The 18,101-nt window shown below is 39.7% G+C and overlaps 1 protein-coding gene across 2 annotated transcripts in view; it reads left to right on the top strand.

Annotated features, from left to right (window-relative positions):
- nf2.S (neurofibromin 2 (merlin) S homeolog) overlaps positions 1 to 18,101 on the top strand; it is a 33,240-nt gene continuing 15,139 nt past the window's right edge. The window contains exons 1-13 of one of the 2 annotated variants that reach the window (XM_018237573.1): positions 1 to 865; positions 2,590 to 2,715; positions 2,795 to 2,917; positions 3,036 to 3,119; positions 3,692 to 3,760; positions 5,779 to 5,861; positions 6,457 to 6,532; positions 9,199 to 9,333; positions 10,117 to 10,191; positions 11,820 to 11,933; positions 15,250 to 15,372; positions 15,600 to 15,817; positions 16,883 to 16,988. In XM_018237573.1, the coding sequence (XP_018093062.1) occupies positions 752 to 865; positions 2,590 to 2,715; positions 2,795 to 2,917; positions 3,036 to 3,119; positions 3,692 to 3,760; positions 5,779 to 5,861; positions 6,457 to 6,532; positions 9,199 to 9,333; positions 10,117 to 10,191; positions 11,820 to 11,933; positions 15,250 to 15,372; positions 15,600 to 15,817; positions 16,883 to 16,988 (1,446 nt within the window). In that variant the 5' untranslated portion in view covers positions 1 to 751. 2 annotated transcript variants of the gene reach the window in all.

Here is an 18,101-nt window from a genome sequence, read left to right as displayed (position 1 = left end):
CACGGCGCTTATAGTCCTGACGTCGTGATGTCACCGTGTCGCGAGATGAGACTTATGACGTGAGTGTGTTCCTTTTGGGTGAGCTGGCCTGTAAAGCTGGGAAGTTAGACTTTTAAACTGCGTTGCGGGACATTTAAACAAAGACCCGGGACTGTGAGTTGTGTTATAAATAGCGGGGGTGTCCCGCGAAGAGGCGTCCAGTTTGGCGGTATGGGTGTGTGTTGCTACAGTAGTATACAGAAAGGTGCTTCAAGCCACTGCACGACGATGCCGTTTCCAGGGGTATATACCTTGCTCCATTTGCAGTGAAAATCAGAAGTGGATTTATGAGTCTATGTGAACCAAGGAATCGCTGTCTCATCCTAATGTTCACTGTTTTTTCCCATTAGGTGATACCCTCACCCTCCCCCACGCCATAACAAGCTATACAAACATTGCTCTAAATATCCTATCAAAATTCTACGTTTAGAGGTTGTCTTTTACAACTCATTCACATATCACTGTTTCTACCAGGAAGGAGCTGTCTTTTCAGCTGGCTGCTGGCAAATGTTGGCAAACCAGGGCCAAAAGTGAACCCTACGCGTTTGCTCAATCATCACAAAGACTTCTAAATATGGAGGATGTACCTCATACAGTATTGTGAAAAACCAAGACAACTTGCTGAAGGGGAGCCCTGCATGGCCTGGGATTGTCAACCAGTTTCAGCTTTTGTCTTGATCAGATAGTTGGTGTTTCATTTATCCAGTGTAAAATGGCAGAGGCTATCACTTCAAGGATGAGCTTCACCTCTCTGAAGAGGAAACAGCCAAAGACTTTCACTGTCAGAATCATTACAATGGACGCCGAGATGGAATTTAACTGTGAGGTACTGAGCTACAAATGATCTTTTCTACATCCACAGTGTTCGTAACAGCGAGTGGATATTCCTTTTTATGTATCCAAAACAAGAACACTAGTTTCTGAAAGCACCGGAAACATATTTTATTAAAGGGTTTGTTCACCTTCAAACAGCTACTTGTTTTCAGATAGATCACCGGAAATAACGACTTTATCCAATCACTTTCTATGTGTCGCCGTTTTTCTAATATTGAAGTGTAAAGTGTAAAATTTCACCTTCTAAAGCAGCTCTGGGTGGGGGTCGCTGACCCTGTAAACTGTTCTAAATTGAAACATTTAGTTGATACATTTCTTATCTATGTCCCTGCTGAGCAGAATCTCTGGGTTTCATTACAGTCAGCCGTTAGAATTGATACAATAGTTGCTAATACTCCAGAGAGATGCTGCTGAGAAATGTATCCACTAAATGTTGCAAAATTGTAACCGTTTAGAGTCTGTACCTGAATTACTGAGCTGCCAGACTCAAACACCTCAGACAGGAACATTCAACTTTAAACTTAGATTTTGGAAAAACAGTAAAAAATAAATAATGGACAGTAATTGAAAAAAGCCTTTATTTCTTGGGAACAATCTGAAAACAACTGAACTGAAAAAAGTGTTTGGAAGGTGAACAACCACTTTAAATTTAAATTAAACAATACTTAGACAGTGATATAATTTGTAATATGCAAGAAGAAATAATTTTGCCTCTTGCCTTTGTTCTCCTTTTGCTCATGCCATGAACCCTAACAGTGCAATTTTGCCTGATGGATGGGGTATATAACCCCCCCTCCCGCCCAGTGATTATAATCGGCTGATGCTCCCATTAGCAAAAAACTGCTCCAGCCTGAGCTACTTCTGAGAAAGCACCATGGAGGAATTGTTTTTCTCTGCTTCTTTATTCTTCAGTGGCTCTGGGCCAAATAATGCACAATAGATTGAAAAAGCCTGCATTTCTGTAAAGTTTTTATTTTTGCTTTACTGTGCATGCACACCTGGCACAAAGAAGGACGAAGACTGCTCAGTAGCCTAGGCGATTTAGTTTCTTGTTAACAGGAGCACCAGTCCTGTGTAACAGATTAGCAATTATAATCACCAGAGGTGCCTTATGTTTGGCAACTCACAGTGATTCATCTTTCTTACATTTTCGTTAGCTTTGCAGTTATCTGTAAATGTAATGGCAAATAAAAGCTGGATTTGTCTGCCCCTTTATGCTGATTTTGACTCTTGAAAACAAAATAACAGAAGTCAGCTCTCCTCAGACTCAGAACCAGCAGTTCAGAGAATAGCAAGGGGCAGACACGAACTGGTTTTATAGAACTTACTTTATTAAACTGTGAATGCTTCAAATTATATTTTCTCTCATTAGGCAATTTTTTATTTGCCTTTTAGTGCAAGCATTAACATTTTTCTGTAGGAGGTCTTTGCTAGAACTATATGATGAAGGTGGCTAAATGGAATATAAATTTTACAGTATCCATCATTGGCTTTGCCCTAACATTTTTTTATTAATTTATTATAATTAGGTGGAAGCTTGAAATAATGGAATGTTAATTAGCATTCTATTTTACCTGTAAAGCAGACTGCCCAAATCTATCCTCTGGCATTCAGTGAATTTTCAGGGCAACTTAACACAAATGATGCAGGCAAATGAAAGAATGCCTAGTAAATGCTTACACTATACCATAACTGAGTATTTCATGTTTCTACCAGATGAAGTGGAAAGGGAAGGACTTGTTTGACTTGGTATGTCGTACTCTGGGTTTGCGGGAAACCTGGTTCTTTGGACTTCAGTATACGATAAAGGACACCATAGCATGGTTAAAGATGGATAAAAAGGTAAAGAAAGACATGCACTATATTTTCATGTGCCTCATATCTTATGGTTGATTGAATATTTTCATTACTTTCCATTCAGGTACTGGACCATGATGTTCCAAAAGAAGAACCTGTCACCTTTCATTTTTTAGCCAAGTTCTACCCGGAAAATGTTGAGGAAGAGCTAGTACAGGATATAACTCAGCATCTCTTCTTCCTTCAGGTGCTGCTGTCTCATGTGTTTATTCATTACATTCCCATTCCCATTCTTTCTAGTATTCTGTTTTCTTTTTAATATTTTTTTTTATAGTTATTTTTTTTGTAATTATTATATTGAGCAGGTAAAGAAGCAAATTTTAGAAGAGAAAATCTACTGTCCCCCAGAAGCTTCGGTGCTTTTAGCATCATATGCCGTTCAAGCAAAGGTGAGTCTTTTAGACCCCTATATACCTAGTGCCAGTGATTCAGTTAAAATAGCTTCCAGACAGTGGAGGAACTACATGAACTTTTCTTTTGTTCTCCTCCAAAAAGTGTTGCCACAGATCAGAAATGGTAGTTTTGTTTTACCCAATGTATGCAGCTATAACACATACACCTTTATAGTACAGGTATCCTTTATAAACCTATGTTCTTAAGGGAGAACCTTTAATTAAAAAAAACCCTACCTTACATAGACCCCCTCCCTGCTCCCCCCCCCAGCCTAGCTGTTACCCCTGGTAAATGTCCCTAACTCTTTACTTAACACTCGGTGCAGATTCAGAGCATCTTAGTTCACGGCGCCATCTTCTTCTCTTAGGTAATCTTCAGGTCTTCTTCCGGGGCTTTGGCAATTTTTGTGATCTTTGGCGCGTGCGAAAGTTGTCGCAAAACGGAAGATTGCTCCAACTGCACATGCGCCGATACGGCACTTACTGAAGATTACCAAAGCAGTTATGATTTTTTATGTCTTTAAATATATTAATGGTGCATATATTAATCACGCATTCTTTCTTTTAAGTATGGTGATTATGATCCCTCTGTGCATAAACGTGGTTTCCTGGCAGAAGAGGAGTTACTTCCAAAAAGGGTAAGCTATTTTTTCTTCAGAAAGGCATAATGTTCACTTAGTTTTTATTTTTGAAACTTTTCATTCAGATTTGCTGTTTTTGCGGTTAGTAGCCCTTAACTGTTGTTCTTTAACTCAAATTGTGAGCAGTGGCATAAGACATGCTTTTAGAGCTGTGCTTTAAAGAACTACCCTCAAACTCTTTATGGAAAGTTGCCTGTCACCAACTTTCTTTAGCCAAGTTTTTTCAGAGACGAGCGTGAAGAAAATTGTTTCCTATCCCTCTTAAATAGGACTTAATGTGTAAGAAAAATTTAAATTCCTGTCAGCCCGTCTGTAATTTGATCACTGAGCTCTTTGGTTCTTCTGCTCTTTCCTGTCGCCTGCTTACTCTTGCCTGACTCAGTTTGGAGACAGGAAGAATGCATTCACAGGCAGGAGGTGGGCTTCAAATTGAAGATAGTGATTGGATCAGAACCAGCAGATCTGTCACTATGCACGCAAGGGATCATTGGTGGGGGAGGAAGTAAAAGCGTGTTTTTGTCTTGCCATGGTGCAGGCTCCATTGGGTGCAATCAGCCAAAGGCCTGGTTCAGGACTGTTCCTATGTTTGGCTGGCTATACAGCAATTTTTATAGGCAGTTAAGCTAGTCAATAACATCAATTTGTAATTTGTTCTTACCAAAAAAAAGAGAAAAAGTGTCATCTACTAATGAGAACAATGACCATGAATGTAAATAAATATTCTCTAACCAGGCTTCAGTAAACAACCAAATTACATCCCTTTGCAAGTTGATCACTCATTTACTTACTAATTTCACTGTTCCTGTTCCAAGAAAATGACCTACTCTGCCTATTAAAGTTTACTCAATATACTGAAATAATATGGCACATGCTAGGTGCTATTAGAAGATGGTTAAAATGTGAGTACTTACTAAATTGAACTATACTTCTGGGTAAGATACTATATGGGTAAGATACATTACTCTCTCATCTCAGGGGGACACAGGCTCTGGAGGGTTAACATCACCTTCCGGGAGGATAGGACATGAAAAGAAACAAGAGCGTTGATAGCCCTTCCAGGGGGCCAGCCCACAGCCCCCGGCACTCCAAGAGGCTGTTGATCCCATTTTAATGCCCCCATGGGAGATGGACAACTCCCCCAGGGGAGTTTTTATACTTTCAGAAGTGCCTGATCCACCAGGCAAGGACCTCCAAGACCACCCTTGTCAGGTGGATCAGAGCCATGAGCTCCATAGCCTACCAGATCGTAGGCAAGCCCTCTTCTATCAGGGTCACAGCCCACTCAACTCAATCAGTGACAGCTTCTTGGGCAGCATAGAAAATGGTTTCCATGGAGCAGATCTGGAAGGCTGCCACCTGGTCATCCATCCGCACCTTCACCCATTTATTTACCAGGTGGATGTAGCTTCATCAACAGAGACAGTCTTTGCAGGAAGGTGCTGCAGGCGCAGTGCAGACTCAGTCTTGATCAGTTTACCATCCTTTTGGACATCCCTCTAGTGCCTGTATTCCCCTGAGATGAGATAGTAAGAGGTAATTTTTGTCTCTTCTCTCCTCATCAAAAGGGGAACAAAGACACACCCTCCCTACTGTTACATAAAGGCTGGGTGGGGAATGTCCTCCTGAGCTGTTTTCTGCACAGAACGACTCTTACCAGTCACCCTGGTGGGACTCCTTTGGTCCCTGTTTCCTTAGGGGTTCTAACCTCCTGGCACAGCTGGGAGGACTGATAAATTGAGCCTAAAGGTGCAACCTTTAGCAGTTCTTGCCTTGTTCTAGTTGTTAGGCTATAGCTAGGCATTCTTGTTAACATTCTGGAAAGCGACAGCCTCCTGGAGGGGGTGTAGCCTGCTGGAGATCGGATGGCCAACTGTCAATATGATGTAAATGTCTTAGTATTAGAGCAAAACTTCAAAATGCATTGTCTGATGAGTTCTGCTAGGCATGTTATAGATGGCTAAATGTTCTATACTGCCAGATGTCTGCCACGTTAACTTTATATCTATATATTTTAGGTTATAAACCTGTATCAGATGACACCTGAAATGTGGGAAGAGAGAATCACTGCTTGGTATGCTGAGCATCGTGGCCGTACCAGGTGAGAAGAGGGTGGACTAACTACGAAGCAAAGAGAGTTTGTCACTTAATTACTACAAGAGATTATGATTGCTGGCCATAGTTTGGTAGATTTTATAGCCGCCCTGCAAACTATCTTTTACATAACAGATAGTTTTAACAAAAAATTCACCCATCGATGATTAATGTGAGGAAACTTTTTGTTGTATTTTTGTCATGTTGGCTGCAAGATCTAACATATCTGTTCCTTTGTTTACTATTGCATTTAACCCAACCCTACCATGCTTGGTGAACATTTAACAATCTGCTCATCCCATCCACTGACTGATATTAGGACAATTCAATACCATCATCTACTTATTGTTAAATCGATGGGGTGGAGGCAATCATAAAATTTACAGTTCCAACAACAGTTAGTTGATTGTTCCAACAAGATTGTCCTGAATCATAAATTTTTCAATTGTTTACACCCCATCAATTTAACGATAAGTAGAAGATTTTATTGAATCATCCTAGAATCTGTTGTTACACAACCCCAAATTTGCCTGTGTATGGCCATCTTTAGGCAGATAAAGGTAGTTTTTACAACTTTTTCTTTTTACCCTTGCACCTCCCAGAGATGAGGCTGAGATGGAGTACCTGAAAATTGCACAAGACACGGAAATGTATGGCGTCAATTATTTTCTAATTCGGGTGAGACAGAACACCATTTTTTACATCTCGTGATACCCTCTAGAGTTGTCAATTTTAACCTATTTAATAATCCCTGAAAATATTTGCTAATTTCATAGTACCACTGTATAAACTTTTGTACTTGACTTGCCTTTTCAGCTTTCTTGCTGTGATTGATGTTTTGATTCATACGTTCTTTAGATACATAAATATATAGTGATCCTTTAACTTTACCTATAGACTCTCTTGTAGTTTGTTTCCATTCTCATTCAAACAAATATCTGGTTGCTAAAGGTGAAGTTTACTACCAGTCAGACTGAAATTTAAATGCTTATCTGGAGTGTTCTGGAAAGTAAAAGTTAAATAATCTAAAAAAACACAAATGCATGCACAGTTTGCTCCGCTTTCCTCCCCCTCCCTCCCTCCCTGCTGTAATCTGAGCCCAGAGCTATGAGTGAGCAGGGAGAGATTCAGGCAGGAAGTGGTCATAACAGCTAATATGGCAGCTGCTATCCTAAACAGAGAGAGCTTCTAGAGCTGTTTACTCGGGTATGGTACAGCATTCTACAGATTAAATATAGTGTTATAGCTTGCACTATTGTGACTTATCTATTGGCAATAAACTCCATCGGGAGCTTTCCTTTAAGTTCTCCTTTAACAAAAATCTAAAAATATACATAAAATAAAATATCTAAATTATTGAACTGAAGATAATGATAATGAAGTACAATGACCCCTCAATTTTACATACCTCAATTTTAAGTTTTCCTTCATTTTATGTTGGTTTTTGTGATCCCACAAAAATATGATGCATGATGTATTTCTCTGACTTTACATTTTTTCTGGATTTTACACCATTTCTTTCCTGGTCCCATGAAAAACATGAAATGGGGGTTCTACTATATACATTTTAATTATAGCCAATGTAAGATATGTGTGTCAAAAGGGCACAATATTCTGTGTATTTCACCAGCATTAGGCTGATGAAGTAAAAACTCCAGGAAAAAGTCTGTGTGGCTGCAGCAAGTAATACTGTTTAATTCTGTACCTGCTTGGGAAAAGCTGGATAGTGACTCCCTGGAGTGAATGGAAGAGAGCAGGGTGGGCCTCCATCCCTTGCTCCATTGGGTGGTTTGCAGCTGTCAATCTAGAGGCAGTTAAGTAATTAGCTACAGGAGAGCTGGAGTTAAAAGGAGGTGTGGGACTACACCTTAGGGCTTCCCCCTAGAGACCTCCTTGAGTGAAGGCGGGTGAGGGGCCATGTAAGAACCTTCTTGAGGGAAGGTGCCTGTGCGCATCTGGGAAAGAGCTCCAAAAGGTCTGGAGATGTAGAGCGTAACCCCTCCCAGGAGACTAGAGTGTCTTAAAGGGATACTGTCATGGGAAAAAAATTTTTTTTCAAAATAAATCAGTTAATAGTGCTGCTCTAGTAGAATTCTGCACTGAAATCCATTTATCATAAGAGCAAACAGATTTTTTTATATTCAATTTTGAAATCTGACATGGGGCTAGACATATTGTCAATTTCCCAGCTGTGCCAAGTCATGTGACTTGTGCTCTGATAAACTTCAATCACTCTTTACTGCTGTACTATAAGTTGGAGTGATATCACCCCCCTCCCTTTTCCCCCCCAGCAGCCAAACAAAAGAACAATGGGAAGGTAACCAGATAACAGCTCCCTAACACCTAATAACAGCTGCCTGGTAGATCTAAGAAGAGCACTCAATAGTAAAAACCCATGTCCCAGTGAGACACATTGTTACATTGAGAAGGAAAAACAGCAGCCTACCAGAAAGCATTTCTCTCCTTAAGTGCAGGCACAAGTCACATGACCAGGGGCAGCTGGGAAATTGACAAAATGTCTAGCCCCATGTCAGATTTCAAAATTGAATATAAAAAAATCTGTTTGCTCTTTTGAGAAATGGATTTCAGTGCAGACTTCTGCTGGAGCAGCACTATTAACTGATTCATTTTGAAAAAAAATTTTTTCCCATGACAGTATCCCTTTAAGTAAAGCCCAGAGAGGATTCTGGGAGTTGTGTCCGCTGAAAGCCAGTGAGGGCTAAAAAACGTTTATTAGAACACCAGTGTGAAAGCAGGACTGTTATTTCCTTTGTGACGCCAGTGGGCTGAAGAATTGTTTGTGTTTGAAATAAAAGCCAGCAAAGCTGCATTCAAACGTAAAGGTGGTGTAAGTATCCTTTTCTGTGCTAAAAAAACGGTGCCGTGACTCTGGGTTTCACTACCGGAAGCTCACACCAATAACTCAATGTTGGTTTCTTTTTAAAATCATACCTTAGGTAAACTTTTCCTTAATAGCTTTAAAAGGTTATAATATGGTTGCAATAAGGGTGTGACTACCAGGACATCCTCAGCAGTACATGCAATAATTTGATATGGTTTATGCAAATACCTCCACAAAGTAGGCATGGATTTTCCATACTTGCCCATAGGTTTTGGATGCAGAAGGCATCACTTACCAAACTGAATGATGAGAGCTGCAACGAGGAAACTGGCCTTGACTCCTGATTTCAAGAGAGAGTTTTTAACCATTTTTTTTAATAGTTATTATTTATTGTAACTAAGCCTAATATATGCCTATAATATATTTCTGACCTGCTCATCCATGCAATACATCCAATATAAGTTCCTTGCCTTATGTTATTGCCGTGTTGTTATTAAACTAGAACAAGAAAGGTACTGAGCTCTTGCTTGGTGTGGATGCTCTAGGACTTCACATTTATGACCTGGAAAACAGACTGACTCCTAAAACCTCTTTTCCATGGAATGAGATACGTAACATCTCTTACAGTGACAAAGAGGTGAGTTGGCCGCTTCTTATTATGCAAGCCATTTTTCTAAAATACCCACAAAAGAAAACAACCTACCCCCATGTTCACCATGCAATCATGATATCCGTATATTTAAGGTCAAGGATGGTGCTTATTTACTCTTCATAAAAGAAAACTTGTACTGGTATGTAAAATGTGGTTAATAGTATTCACACACCCCTTCATAATTTAGTCTAAAAACTTGAGTAATAGCAAAATACTTGAGTAATAGCAAAATAGAAAATGAGTTTTTCAACTCACCTCATTGCAGTGCTCAATCCAAGCAGGACTTTTTGTCAAAGTAAGTTGTGCCTGTGTAAGAATGCATTTTTCATTGCATGATTTACAGTGCACATGTGTTATTTGCATGCCACTGTTGTATCAGAGGGGAAATGACCGCCAGGTGAAAGCTGCTATTTGTTTTAGGAAAATGTGATGGTGCTGACAAGCAGAGGGTTTATATGCAGTACAAATGATGCTATTTGAGTGGGGTGGGGGGTGGTGTGACAACATGGTAGAAAAATGTAGGATTTACATGTCCTTTATGCTTCTGGCTAGGTGGTTTATTTTCTAGTTGCTTTTAAGCCATTCTAGGTAACATTACAATTTTAGCCAATCAGTACAAGTGCAATCTAACATTAGTTTTACTGACCATATTTTTTAAAGCAATGAGTATTTGAGGCACTTTAGAATTATGGACCACCCATTTTCTGAACAACAATGACCTCCGAAGCCTTAAAATAAAGTAAAAAGCTAAATTTTCTGTGCTTTCAGTTCACAATCAAACCCCTTGAAAAGAAGATAGATGTGTTCAAATTTAATTCTTCCAAGCTACGCGTCAACAAACTGGTAAGTTGCCCACTAGGTGCAAAATGCTTATATTCCAGACAGAGGATATCGTTTCTTGTTATGAATATACCAGTAATCAAAGCTCAAACAGTACAACAGCTTAAATAAACTTTTTATATTTTTTTTTAAATTCAGGTGTCTTATTGAAATCACAGTAAAATAATCAGTACAACATAAACCAGCATATCACACATGGATTGTACAAGTTATCATACCGTAACCAAATACAACTACAATACAAATACAGCAGTAACAACAGTAATCATGTCTTAAGTAAAAATCTTTTTTACACCAAGTAGAATGTACCCCTTCCTATGTAAAACTATATTATCAATCCCTTTAATCTTGTATCCATTCCAGCCATTTATCCCAAATTTTCTGTTATTTTTTACTACTACCTCTGTTTTGATATACAATGCGTTCAAGAGTACACACATTTTAACATCCTGAATCCACTGAGCTGATGTGGGGGGGGGGGTAAGGAATCCTTACACTTCCTTGTAATAATTTTTTTAGCCAAAAACAAGCACTTCTTAATAAAGGTACCCTGTAAAAAGGTGAATGTGTCATTAATACCAACACCGAAGAGACATGCACTCGCCGTTTTTGGCAATTGTGCTTCCAAGATGGTATCTAATGTGTCAAGAACTTCGGCCCAGTAAAGGGTTAAAGCTGTGCAGTCCCGCACCATATGACTGAGAGAGGCATATTGAACAGGACACCTAGGGCATTCCGAAGAAGATGCTGGAAAAATATGGTGTAATTTGGCAGGATAGTAGTATGCTCTATGTACAAGGTAAAGTTGTATCATTCTGTCCCTATATTTAACAGAAACCGATAGTGGGGAAGCCAGCAAATATTGCCACTCTTCCTCCTCCAAGGCCCAGTTTCTCTCTCCCATTTTCCCTTAAGTGCTTCCAACAGTTTGTTTAAGAGTGTTGTGTGTAACCCAGAGTATAGTTTGGATATAAGTCCTTTTGTAGTGCCCTGCACTAAATAATCTACCAGGCTATACTGCGCTAACTGAATTGGCCGCTGACTGTTTTGAGCTATAAATAAATAAACTTTAGTTTTGGTTTTGATGCAAATGCACCAGTTTTACAAGTGCTTTCATTTTTTGGTTTAACTGTTCCTTTAATAATATCACTTTACAGTGACCAGGTTTTAATAAAGCTGGCTGTACATGTGCCGATACTGACCTAAAACTCATTAAGCCAGCAGTTTATGGTAAATGTGTGGTTCCTTATGTCTTGACAATAGTTACCTGGTGCGCTATATATTAAAAATGCATTAAATTGTTAAATTAAAACAAATTATACTAAAAAACATTTGGCTTAATAGCCATGCAAGAATACCCAATTAAAATCATTTGTTTGCAAACATAAGGAAAACTTTGTAGTATAGTGGAACATTTGTGCACCAGGGCACCAGGTATGCCATACATATCCAGAAACCTGCAGCTTTGTGTAAACAAGCCAGATGTTGCTGTATAAGAAATAAAGATAATTCATTCTTCAATGCAGTGTAAATTACCTCAGCATTTTCACAGATTGAAATGTCTTTGTAAATTCCCGTAGCAGCAGTATTTCTGTTTAATGGTTATCTTAATTACTGCTCTTTGCACACAGATCCTGCAACTCTGCATTGGGAACCATGATTTATTCATGCGTAGGAGGAAGGCAGACTCTTTAGAAGTACAACAGATGAAGGCTCAAGCTCGGGAGGAGAAAGCAAGGAAACAGGTGAGACTTGACTGCCCCATTTTGCTACCTGGAAGCTCAGAAGGATAGTTAAAAAAATCGAGCATGGAGAATTCTTTGTGTTTCCAGGTAGTGATAGAAACCTCCTATCTTGCTGTTCTTAAAGAGGAAGGAAACCTAGTCGGCGCAAACCCCCCCCCCCTCCCGTTTGTTGCCCAACCTCCCTCCTCCCCCCTGGCCTACCCGTCAGGCTGGGCAAATGCCCCTAACTTGTTACTTACCCTTCTGCGCAGGTCCAGTCCAGGGAGTTCACCGACGACATCTTCTTCCACGCGATCTTCTTCCTGCTGTGAACGGCGTTTTGGCGCATGCGCAGTAGGATCATTTTCGCCAGTACGGATCTACTGCGCATGCGCCAAAAGTCACGCGCATGCGCAGTAGATCGTACCGGCAACATGATCCTACTGCGCATGCGCCGGTCAAAGCAGGAAGAAGATCGCGTGGAAGAAGATGTCGTTGGTGAACTCCCTGGACTGGACCTGCGCAGAAGGGTAAGTAACAAGTTAGGGGCATTTGCCCAGCGGGACGGGTAGGACTGGGGGAGGAGGGTGGGTGGGCAACAAAATGTATTGGTTTGATTTGAAAATTCACCTTCTATTGGTGGAAGGTCTGTAGACAGATAGGCACAGACAGGGGTCATACTTACAGAAGTACAGAATTGATTGTATTAATTGCAAGGCTTGGTTATTTGACCTAATTTCTTAAACCATCTGCCTATTCATCTTTTACTTCAGATATTCCAGATTTATGCAGTTAGCACCTCCACTCTATTCAAATTTGCTTCTAATTCCCTGATTCTGTCCTGCAATTTCCTTACATCATGTTTAATAACTTACATTTTTATTTTATTGGTTTCTCTCTTTATTGTGGCTTGGCAGACCTTCTTCTGCATTTTTTCCTGCCACCAGCACCTCCTTTATTGTTTGTTTTGTTGTGGACAGCTGCTTCTACTTCTTGTTCAGTGTCTGTTTTGCTGGAAGAACTCCATATTTGCTTTCCGTGGCAAGTAGGTCAAGCCTTACTGCAGCCTTATTTATTCTACCACCTGGTTTTGTTGCCTCCAGAGTCCTCCTTACATAGTTGACTGGATAACATCTCACTTTTACAGCATTCTGATTTTCTCTAAACGCTGTAAAGGGTGTGGGAGCTGATTTTATTTTTTTTTACTTTATGGAAGAATATGATATGGCCCCCTAAGGATCATTTTTATGTTAAGCACAAACATAGGGTAAAAGCCTACATGTTATAGTTGTACAATATCTGAACCATATTCTGTTATTCCCAGTAAAAAATCCAATGTAACTTTTGTTTACACCATATATTTGAAAAAAATACAATTTCATAAATAGATTAGCTACATTTGTGTGGTTTTAGACTGAAGACAGAGGAATTCCATTAAAACAATGACACAGATATCTGTACTGCTACATAGGGCAGTTTTTGTGTTTATGTGTGCATTTTTCTTATTGGGTGCAACAATTGTACTATCTACATATTTGCATTATCTGTAGGCCGCAGAATGCACAGAATAGTGCATTTCTAACCACAATGAACTTAATGCATTATAAATAATTAACTAATATGGTAGATCTGATTCATATACATACACACACACACACCACTGTTAATGAAGAGGTATTGGATTTGGATTGTTTTTGTATGGTAAAGGCAATCTGCTAAGTCTAATTTTTATTTTATTTTTTTGCATTTCATACTACTTTATGGTTTGAGCTTGATTTAAAAGTTTTAGAGCTTGGGTGGCAGCAGTTGATGAACCCTAATCCTTTTAAGGTGCGACAATGGTCAGGAGATCCCACTAAATGGTCCAGATGGGGCCTGATGTGGGCCCTGCAGTTCAGTGGCTTATTTTTTGGCCCACTTTTTGCGTTTAAATCACTTTCATGGTGGTCAGTAGTATGAAATTCCAGAAAGGAAGACTGGCCGTGTGTGTCCTTTACAGGCTACATTTACATTGCTCTACAATTATTCAGTCCCAGAATGACAAGCAATGTAAAATGCTGTTGCAGACAGACAAGAATGTTATTAATGCCATTGCCATGAGTGTGTGTTAACATTCTAACACACATGACCTAAGTCATTGATTTGTATCCTCTTAATGACTTATTTGTATTATAGTCAAGCTTAATCATGTCATATGATAAAGGGGAACTCCACAAAAACATAACGAATGAAAAGTAAACATAATTTCAAACAACTTTGCAATATACATCAATTAAGAAATATGCAGACTTTTCATGATTTTTAAGGATTTGGAACAGTTCCCTAAGCCTTGCCCCCTGCTCTCCTGCTGATCTGCCTGACTTCTTAGCTGAGCTGACTGACTACTGTTACTTTGTATCAGCAGCCATCTGTCCTTAGCCTGCATCCTCCAAACCCCACAATTCTCTGCACACGTGATTTCAATAAGGAACAGTGCAATGCATTGTGGGTTATGTAGTTTCTGCATTCTGATTGTAAGCTGTGGAGTAGTTGTTACAATTTGTAACATCAGTGTTTAGTCCCTCCTTCCCTGCCAGGATTTCAAGTGATTCAGAAAGAGAAGAACATTTAAACAGTTGGATTTCAGCATAGAAAATGGCATTTATTTATACTTTTTAAAGAAACTTGTAATTGTGATGGGTATATTAGGGGGTTCTGTGATATGTGGGCCTCTATATCAAATTTTGTTTTGGAACCCGGAGTTCCCCTTTAATCATATGTTTTACTGCAACAATGAGCCACAAGGGGTCAGTGTTCGTACAGGTTCAAGAATATGTTTTAATTATTAAACACCAACACTGTAAAGTGCTTCCTTCTGTGATTATTTTTCTCCATTTCCGAATATTTATAAACTACACACTATTTAGACTCGTGCATTACAGGAATAGAATATTTGGTTAATAAATTGTTGTAAAGCTCTATATCTGAGACAAATCATTTTTACCTGCATGTTTAATTCATTTTAGTACAGCAGTATAATAGAGTTATAAACCACATATGCTCAAGGTCAAGAAAAACAAGTGGCTGACATGGGCCTGCTGGTGTTTTAAAATGAATTTAAGAATGTCTACATATCACAAAGCATATTGAAAATCATTATGGTTTGTTCTGTAATGGGTGTGGTTGCTGAGACAAGTTTTTTCTATTTTTATTTTTTGATGTATTTTAATGGCACAGCTGTGCTCTTAAGCTTTTAAAGACAGGTTTATACTCTTAAGGATTGTTGAAACCTGTTAAACAATGTCCTTGTTATGCCTCGTATTCACTTGTGTCTCTTTAACTGCTTCCATATCCCTAGATGGAACGCCAACGACTGGCACGGGAAAAACAGCTAAGGGAAGAGGCTGAGCGAACACGGGATGAGTTAGAAAGAAGGCTGCTGCAGCTGAAAGACGAGGCTCAAATGGCCAATGATGCATTGGTAAGATTTGTCTGGAGGGCCCTGAAACTCGTTGGCTACTGATATTTAATGATGATTTAGTAATAGTCTTACCAATACATGAATAAGCTTCTAACTAAAAATGTAAGAAGTCAGTGGCCAAACTCTTTGGAGAAAGAAGGCTATTATTAGCAATTGCTCTGCTGCTGTCTGAGGCCTTGTATATCTGGGATTGCTTATATACAGATCTGAATTGCTGTTCTCCCTAGATGCGGTCAGAGGAGACTGCAGACCTACTGGCAGAAAAAGCTCAGATCACAGAAGAGGAGGCCAAACTACTGGCCCAGAAAGCTGCAGAGGCTGAACAAGAAATGCAAAGAATTAAAGTCACTGCCATTCGCAACGAGGAGGAAAAACGGTTAATGGAGCAAAAGGTCCTGGAGACAGAAATGCTGGCATTAAAGATGGCAGAGGAATCCGAACGGAGGTAAGCGTTTTCATTTGACAATGACTTTCTTTCATTCCTTTTAATATAATATTTCTTGCATTTTTTTTTTTTTAAACACAGTGATGTATTTCTCTCTGATGGGCAAACCCAGTATGCAGTTGTAGTTCTAATTTAGCAAAAGCTGGGCACATGCAGGTTACAAGTCAGTTCTTGTCCCCGGCTGTTTTTGAGGACCTATGCTTACTGAAGCTGGCCATAGATGCAAAGATCCGACCGTTCGAATCCTAGAGTGATTGGACTTCCCCCACCTCCCAACCTGCCACTAACCATTCAGATCAAATAAAGTAATAAAAGAACAGATCAGCCGATGTTCTGCCCCTGACAGCAATCATACGAAAGTTATGTCCGACAAAGCTGGTGACAGCCTCCCACTGAAAATTGTACTATCGGCAATACATGCAGAGATATTATCGGCAGCCGACAGAAATCTTTTAACCTGTCTGATCTACTGAATGACCGATCGGGATGGCACGACAAATGTCGGGACACTCAACACATGGCCCTAAATCGTACGAATTGAGTATTCGTACGATCGGGTCTTTGCGTTTATGGCCAGCTTAAGTTTGTGTGATGAAAAATACTTACTAGACCAACAGATGGCTGTATAAACAAAGCATTGCTTAAAGGGGCAGTTTGACATGAGTTTAATGAACTGGACTTGTTATGAACATAATAATCTGCTGTCAAAACGGTAACAACAAAGGGGTGGGATAGTATACTGGTAATCTTAATTGTCTTCCTTAGCAAAGACCAAACATGGAGCAGCTTTAATAAAGCTGTGTATAACAGCTGGCAAAAGTAAATTTGCATCTGTGGGTCTCATTTATCAGCACTGAGCAAATCTGTACATGGGCAGTAACCCATAGCAATTAATTATTGATTAGTTCAGCTGCAGATAGAAGAATAGACACAAAACTTTGATTGTTTGCCATGTGATATGGCCTAGGAGCAAATGTGGGCAGTTTTGATAAATTAGCCTCTGTATATGTTTCTTTTCCACCAAGTTATCTACACTGGTTTAATTCTGTATTGTGTAATGTTTAGAGTTAAAGAAGCTGAGCAACTGAAGCAAGACCTACAAGAGTCTCGGGATTCAGAGCGTCGAGCCAAGCAAAAGCTTCTGGAGATATCTAGTAAAACCTCTTATATGGTGAGTGAGCTGGCTAAATGACAGTTATTTACATTTATGTGGTTATTATCCAGTGTTTCTATGTAAGTAAATTTGACTTATAAAGGCAGAGTAGTTAATTGATGCCAGGTACTTCAGAACAACTTCTGCTTTTAGAGTTTAGCGAGAACTTGCAATCTGTCTTACTTTCTTTAAATTTTTTGGTGTATTTCCATTTGGCCTCCATTTGGTCTAGTTGCAATATTCAGTGAATTTACAAACCATTGTACATGCTTATTCATGTCAGGTGGGTAAGTGCTATATATGGGCCTGAACGAGTGGATCTGACAAGAAGAGAGCCATAGCAGCCCCTTTCACTTCCTCATTCACCTGCCAAGAAGGTGCAGCAACAGATGAACATTTCACTTGGCAAGGCAATTTGGTGGGGTTCTGGCCTTTTCACCCCCAGTTCAGATACTTTTGGATATGGTCTTGTAATATGAGCAATCGATTCTCCCCTGATTTATGCAGTCTATCTTTTTTTGCAGTCAGACAACCGTGGTCTCAAATCCTGTCGAAAACCCATTGTTTACTTAACTACATGACCATGTTCAGCAAGGCAGTTTTATGGCTATATCATACATGGTATTTCTGTGATGGAGGAAAAAGTTCAGCATTGACATGACTGGCATTACACCGCTTGTCTGTGAAATCTGTTGCTTTATATCTTGTAGATATATTTATTTATATTATATTTCTCTGTCCTCTTTAGGGGGACACAGGGAACGATGAGGTTAAGCTCCATCCTCCAGGAGGCAGGACACTTGAAGTAATTAAGGGGCATTCCAGGTTAGGCTTAACACTGTACAGTATACTGACTTCAGTTTTTCAAGTATCCTGCTATCGGGAGGATGGACACTACCTCTTAGAGGAATCTACGGTCGGCTAATAGACTGACACCAGGAGTGAAACCAAAAGCAGGATTACCTGTCTTTTATGTGGTTAGCCCCCCTACAAGGTGAATTCCACCGGGGTCAAATTCTGGCTTGGTAGCTATAACGACCACCCAGACGTCTACCTGTCCTATGGTCTAGTACAGAGGGTCTGGCCAGTGTGAGGGGGGGGGTTAAGTGGCATTTTAATTCATATGCCCCA

Source organism: Xenopus laevis, chromosome 1S (assembly GCF_017654675.1).
Source record: "Xenopus laevis strain J_2021 chromosome 1S, Xenopus_laevis_v10.1, whole genome shotgun sequence".
Taxonomy (NCBI): Eukaryota; Metazoa; Chordata; class Amphibia; order Anura; family Pipidae; genus Xenopus; species Xenopus laevis.
The sequence above is the reverse complement of the archived record's forward strand: the minus strand, read 5'-3'. Positions and strand labels throughout refer to the sequence as shown.